Source organism: Orycteropus afer, unplaced genomic scaffold, assembly GCF_000298275.1.
Source record: "Orycteropus afer afer isolate SDZICR_OR568_19922 unplaced genomic scaffold, OryAfe1.0 scaffold00332, whole genome shotgun sequence".
Taxonomy (NCBI): domain Eukaryota; kingdom Metazoa; phylum Chordata; class Mammalia; order Tubulidentata; family Orycteropodidae; genus Orycteropus; species Orycteropus afer.
Genome location: NW_006921919.1, coordinates 2,145,693 through 2,153,025, shown reverse-complemented (window position 1 = coordinate 2,153,025; position 7,333 = coordinate 2,145,693). Strand labels below are relative to the sequence as shown.

The following is a 7,333-nucleotide window of genomic DNA, read 5'->3' as shown; positions in this document are numbered from 1 at the left end:
GATAGTTGGAAACCAGCTTAGATGGTCCTGATTTTAGGGCAAGATGGAGAGGTCAAGTTCCAGGTTCCAAATAGTTGCCTTTTTTCTCATCTATTTCTCAGGTACAGTGAGCTGAACCTTGGGTACTTATACACATGTAGTTGTTGTTGTTAGGTGTTAATTGATAGTGAAACTATGTACAACAGAACAAAACACTGCCTGGTCCCGACCCATTCTCAGAGTCACTGGTGTGTTTGAGCCCATTGTTGAGGCTTGCTCCTTGAGGGTCTTCCTCTTTTGTCGCTGGCCCTCTACTTTACCAAGCATGATGTCCTTCTCCAAGACGTCCCTCCTGAAAATATGTCCAAATTTTGTGAGACAAAGTCTCACCACCCTTGCTTTTAAGGAGCATTCTGGCTGTACTTCTTCCAAGATAGATTTATTCTGGCAGTCCATAGTATACTCAATATTCTTTGCCAACACCATAATTCAAAGGTTTTAATTCTTCTTTTGTCTTCTGTATTCATTGTTTAGCTTCTGCATGCATATGAAGCAACTGAAAATACCATAGGTGAAGATCTCTGTTTTAGAGTGGGATCACCTATCCTACTTCATAGACAACAAATATGTAGTCATAATTCGAAGGACTAAATGGAAACCTAGCAACCCTAGCTTCAGTGAAAACACCTCTTCCCGTATTTTTCAATCATGACATTCTTTCTCCTTCCCTATTTTACAAGTTGCCAGGCTGCCTTGGGCCATTCCTTCCTCTGTAGTACATTACAAAAGTATGTCATCACTACGTGTACAACTCCTCAGGTCCTGGATAGTGCATTTTCTTGTCTATATCGGCAGTGCAGTACCCGGGATATCATAGTTATTGAAGTAATGTGCAATGATGGAATGGTTGAACCTGCAACCTGTTGAATGAAAGAAATGAATGAAGCCTCAGTACGTGCCTCTCCCTTCTCCTAAGACGCTTCACGGTGAAAATGTTGCTTTGATTTAGAGATAACCTTAAAGTCTTTGACTTGGTGAAGGGGGAAAAAAAAAAAAAGACAAGAAAAAGCCAACGCGTGACCAACACGGACCAGCTTGGTCGCCTCGCCCCGCCCTCCGCGGAGGGTGCCTGCGCGCGTGCGCCAGCGGGAGCGCGGCCGCCGGTCCAAGCTCGGGCGCCGGGGGCGCGCAGCCGGGAGTGTTTGACGTGGCAGTTCCCAGCCCAGCTGCAACTCGGTGCGTGAAACGAGGCTGTGAGTATATTGGGCCGGGGGAAAGGCGCAGCGAGAGCAGCGGCCTTAGCGGGAGCTGAGTCACCGGGGGCCACCGGCTCAGGAGCAGAGCTGCAGGCACTCGGAAGTCAGTGGCGTGAGGCAACGAGTCCAGGTAAAGCCTTGCCTGGCTGCTTCCTGGCGGGACAGCTCTCACCCCCGGGACAGCTGGAGTGCAGTGTTGGGCCCAGTTGCGGGGTGGCGAGAGGCTGGATGCTCACCTGTGGCTGGGGCAGAGCGTGGAGGAACTCATACCTTGCTCCTTTAGGGTGTTCATGCAGTTTAATAATTGGAGGGGAAAGGTGGGCGTGGACAGTTGTGGGTTATTTATTTATTTATTATTTTTTTTAAGGCGGGGAGGGGGTCTTGCCCCCGCCACCACCTTTGTGTTTAGGGATGCGGGAACTGACTGGTTAGGATCCTCAGTAGTCACAGTATCCCGCTGTCACTGACAGCGGTTTTCTCTTCGTATCAACTTAATTTCCTCCTTCTTGGAGGAAGGGGATGTTTGAAATAGTCATAGTAAAAATGGCAACTGTATCTTTAAGCATTGGCACATCCTGAGAGTGGAATGGATTTGGCCAAATTCGAACTTGGACTGGGTGAGAGTTGCACCTTGGCTAGAGTTGTCAAATGACAGTGGACTGGGGGTCATTATAGGATTGGAGCTCCCCAGATTTCCACCCTAGGCCTTCTGCCAAGTGGCTTTCTGCCATGTCGCCGCTGGAAGCTGAGTCAGGTTTCTGATACTTGGTGCACTCTGTGAGGAAGTTTGACGTGGCAAACTGGATTGAGTGAGGAAGCAAATTCTCTCAGAACTGTAAAAAGGGATCTGGCTGCTTCCTGTTCTTTGGAGTGAACATCCCTGCCTTTCATTTCTGTCACTCAGCAACAGGCTGCTGCGTAGGTGTGTTAGTGCCGACTTCCTAAATGTGCCTGGTAGGATGAGCTTGACCAAAGCTCAGGCTGCCACGTATGTCTCTGCTAAGTGGGAGGGAGGAGGGAAAAAGTGTCAGTAACAAAGCCAACAGTTCTTTGCCTACCCCTCCTTAGAGGTCTCCCCTTCCGAGAGAAGAAAGGGATCGTATAATCTTTTTACTTAACCACTTTAATTTTGGACTCTAGTTTGATTAGAAAACAAAAACAGATGAAGAATTTTAGGCTTTAAATTTTGAATGCCATTTTCTGACTGTAAACCTATTCTAAATTTTAGCAGGTATCACCAATCTCTTATCATAAAAGGCAGCATCATACAATAACAAAAGGAAGAGTATTTCTGTGCTAGGTAAAGAAACCGGAGAGAAATTGTAGATCAGAGTTTTATATCTAGAAAGGCTCTTTGAGGCTTCATTTTATAAAAGAGGGAACTGAGGTCTGGAGAGGTTCTTCAGCTCATTCTAGGTCACACAAGTATTGACAGATTTGGGAGGAGAACCTACTTCTCTTGGCAGGGTCAGGCTTTTTCTGTCTCAATATCTTTCTGTCTGTCTAAAATGGTCCATCTTATGAAATGTCTCTTGTTTTTTTGAAAACTTGGAAAAATGAAAAATTAAAGCAAATTGATGTTTAGATTCTGAGTAGAATCAAGATGAGTCTGTTGTAATTTGCAAGTGTATATGTGTGGCTGTGCACCTACAACGCCGTACTTTTTTTGTTAAGTTTCTTAAGTACAGGTGCATATGTTCTTAGAGGTGTGATGTCATTTAAATAGGAAAGGAATTCTGACATATTGAGATACTGAGAAAGCACTGACAGCTTTCAAATGGTTGTAGGCTGCCACCTGGCTTGGTCAAATTATGGCTCATAAAATAAGTCCATATTAACATTTCAATGTTCTGTTATGTTTGTTGGACTATTGATTTCTCCATGTCCTAACTGCTTGATTAAGATGACTGACTAGGAGAGTACTAAAAAAAACAACAAATGACAAAAATAGTCTGATTACAGACTATTGGTGATTTTGCTGGTCAGTCAATTCAATGACATAAGATTATTGTCAGTGGTGAGTTGTGTGCTCGAATGGGGGCATGGGCACCAAAGCACAAAATAGTAGGAACATTATGAGAGACACTATCTATGAAACACTCAGCTTCCAATGAAGAAGTGATTGGCATTTGTTATCCAGGTTTCATGTCTAAGAATTGGCCCAGGACTATTGAAGTGATTGACCAAGTTCCATATAACTTTTTTAAGGGATAACTATATGATTTATTATGTTGTATGATATGTAGATGTCTAAGGTACCTGATAATTGTACCTCTTCTCAAACCATCATAAATACTGATTAATTGTTTATATTTTTAAATAGCATTGGCTTATACCTTCTTGTTCACTTTTTTTTTTTCTGTTTCAGGATTCTTTCGTGGGATTGTCCTTTGGAATGATATTTTCATAATGAGTCAACAAGGTTATGTGGCTACACCCCCCTATTCTCAGTCACAACCTGGAATAGGCCTTTCCCCACCTCATTATGGGCACTATGGTGACCCATCACACGCACCTTCTCCACCAGGTAAAGTGCATTATTTTGACTTGCATGTGATTATTGACTTCTAAGCCATCGAGTCGGACCTGACTCATAGTGACCCCTCCTTGGGTTTCTGAGGTGGTATCACTACAGAAGTAGATTGCCCAGTCTTCCTTCTGAGGAGTGGTTGGTGGGTTTGAACTGTCAGCCTTCTGGTTAGCAGTCAGATGCCTTAGGCATTACGGTACCAGAGCTCCTAAGGCTCTGAGACCTAAGATGTCCTGAAAAAGAACTTCGAGAGCTTTGAATGGTCATTATATGATGTAATGGCTTCATATTACAGAATCATTTGAAAAGGCTCTTATAAAAGAAGCCTACATCAACAGTTCATTTGCTACATGGAATAAAACATGTTTGGTTTTCAAATATAGATTAAAGCAGAGAAATTTTCCTGAGTGTTCTGCTTTAACTGATGTATGTGTGTTTGCTGTTAATTAACATCATGAAGTTATTGTAAACATTCAATAAAAATGAATTAAAATGTATATATATAGAGAGAGAGCACACACTGAAGTGGGGCTTTTTCTCTTCTTTTTTATTTTGTTTTTGTTGAGAATATACACAGCAAAAAATATACCAATTCAACAGTTTTTACATGTACAATTCAATGGCATTGATTACATTCTTTGAGTTGTGCAACCGTTTGCACTGTCCTATGTCTAGGTGTTCCTCCCCCATTAACATAAACTCACTGCACTCTAAGCTTTCTGTCTAATCTTTCCAGTTCTTGTCAATTTATCCCATTATAGATAGTTCTTCAAAGAGCATAATGCTCAAGGCAGACATTCTTTACTAGTTAAGCTAAACTGTTCTTTGGTTTTTAGAAGACTTTAGGGGATATTTTTGGTTTAAGGTTTAAAGATTATCTCAGGACAGTATTTCAGGGTTTATCTAGCCTCCATGGCTCCAGAAAACCTGGATTCCATAAGAATTTGTGTTTTGTGTTTCTCACCTTTGATCAGGATTCTTCTATAGACTCTTTGATCAAAATGTTCAGTAATAATGCTAGCAAAGCACCATCCAGTTCTTCTGGTTTCATGGCAAAGGTGGCAGGAGTTGTTCGTAGAGGCAATTAGCCACACATTCCATATCCTTCTCCTATTCCTGACTCTCCTTCCTCTGTGGCTCTAGGCAAATAGAGACCAAGGTGCCTTGGATAGCCACTTGTAAGCTTTTAAGACTGGGCACTGCGCATTGGACTAGGAGGTAGAACAGAAACACTAAACATGTTATTAGGCCAGTTATTTTGGATGTCCTTTGAACTCATGACCCTAAACCTCCAAACCAAGGAACCAACTGCACATGACCTGTTTGGTTGTACATAAACAGCCTTCAGCAGCTACTTCTTTTCAGTCATTGTTATAAATGTATTTAGCCAACAACTTTTGCTGATACAACTCTTTACAGGTGTGCAACTTATTAATAGCACTTACAATAATTGACTATGCAACCCTACTCTTAGTCAATTCAATTTTTCCATCATCATAAACTGAAACTTAGTACTCCATAAGCAGTATTCTCCCCTTACCCCTTCCCACTTGCCCCTAGGAACCACTGATACTCTTTGGTCTCTATACGTTTACTTTCTCTTTTCTTTTTCCATAATACTTTTTATACAATTTTTGTTGTTTTGTGATTGACTTATTTCACTCAGCATCATTTCTTCAAATTCCATCCATATTGTAGCATGTATCACATATCAAGACTTCATTTCTCCTACTGGCTAACTAGTATTCCATTGTATGTATGTATCACAAAAGCTAAAGTGGTTTGGTAATAATATTATACAAAAGATTTTGATAACAGAAAAATATTGTTAAATTTGCACACTAAAGATTATTCTCAATAATAGTAAAGAAAGAAAAACATGGTTTTGCTTTGAAATCATTATTTAGCAATATTGGGGCTGACTAGGACTAACTTAGATATCTGGATCGCAGTCTGTGCTGCATAGCATGTATAGAACGTGCAAAGTCAGTAAGGGGTGAACAAAGCCCAGCAGGGAGGCTTGATATTAGCAACCACAGTTGTTTTGGTGCAAATGATGCTCTGAGTGTCAGTTTCCTGTGGGAAGTCACCTTTATGATTTAGTTCTCCTCCAAATTTTAAAGATCTCTAGATTAGGCATCTTTCCTCTTGTCCAGAAATAATTGTCCACATGACATTTACAGTCTTGCCTTTCTGGATCTTGTAGTAACCACAAATATCGTCCTTCAGTTTCTTGCTATTCGATGGTTCATTCCCCTTCAACATTAACGTATAATTACAAATTATTCTTTTTAGTGCTTACCAGATACCAAAACTGGTCCTAAAAGCTTTACATATGTTATCTTATTTAATCCTTATCAAACACCCTGCCATAGATTATTAGTCCTGTTTTGCATCTAAGAAACTATATTATTATATCTGGTATAATATGACTTACCCAAGGTCACATAGCTGCCATGTAGTGGAGCCAGTTTCCTCAATGAAATCAAATATAGAACAACCTCTAGGACATACCTGAGTATTATACTCTGTATTATTTACTCTTCTTTCTTTTTCTTACAGGCATCTTCTTAAAAAGTACTCATCCCACTAGAGACTATACTCCTTGCCTTTCCTTCGCTCTGTAGCTCAGTATAGTTTTCCGTCTACAACTTACACCAACACCCACCCTGCCACTTCACTCACTGTGGAGATCAGTGGCCTATTACCAAAAGCAGTAGATGGTATCCTGTTCTCTTTTATATTTAATACTCTTTTCTAGTCTTTTTTTTTTTTTTCTAAAATTCTCTTCTCCTTTGATTTCAGTGATGTTATCCTTTTGTTGTTATTTTTTGCTTGCTTCCTGGACATCTCTTTCTAAACAGCCACCTTTTTCTACATGATCCTTAAGTGTCCTTTTTTTCTCCATGTTCTATCTTTACTTCTCTTCCCCTTTCACTCAATAAATTTTTCCTTCTATCCATATCATTCCTTGTTAACTGTTGTTTTCTTAGATCTTTTTCTCCAGGTTAGATGTCTCTCCTAAGCTTCAGACCAACTTGTCTAGTTGCCCACCTGTCTATGTAAGCACATCAAACTCATCATACACAAAAAAAAAACCTCAGGTTTTTTTTTTAAATAAAAACTTTTTTTTTTTTTTCTGGCTTTCATTCAAGTATCCAAATCAGAAACTTCCACTATTTAAAAAAAATATCTTTCTTTTACTTCCTCCAACCCAGTGGGCCATCCAAATTCTGTTGGCATACCTGTAAACATCTTTCCAACTTGCTTGCTTCTTTCAATTTTTCTCTCAATCTCCCTGCTCAAGCTTTCCATCTCTCACCTACAGTATTAAAATAATCTCTTCACTATTATTTCTCTCTCTAATGCTGTCTTTCCCAAAACCACTAATTACTGTTGCAGTGTGACTTTTACTGTCACTAATTTTGACTTTCCTTTGCTTAACACCTTTTTAATGAATCCCTGCTGTCCTTGGTTATATTTTAAATTCCTTTAAAAAAAAAAAACAAAAAAACAGACCCATTGCTGTTGAGGCAATTCCAGCTCATAGTGTGTTATACTATGTTGT

General features: G+C 40.1%; 1 protein-coding gene across 1 annotated transcript in view; it reads left to right on the top strand.

Moving 5' to 3' along the window:
* The first annotated feature begins 3,644 nt into the window (after positions 1-3,644).
* The window catches only part of SEC24D (SEC24 homolog D, COPII coat complex component), a 132,695-nt gene continuing 129,006 nt past the window's right edge, over positions 3,645-7,333 (top strand). The window contains exon 1 of the mRNA XM_007952368.2: positions 3,645-3,762. Coding sequence (XP_007950559.1) covers positions 3,645-3,762 — 118 coding nt within the window. The remainder of the gene's footprint in view (positions 3,763-7,333) is intronic.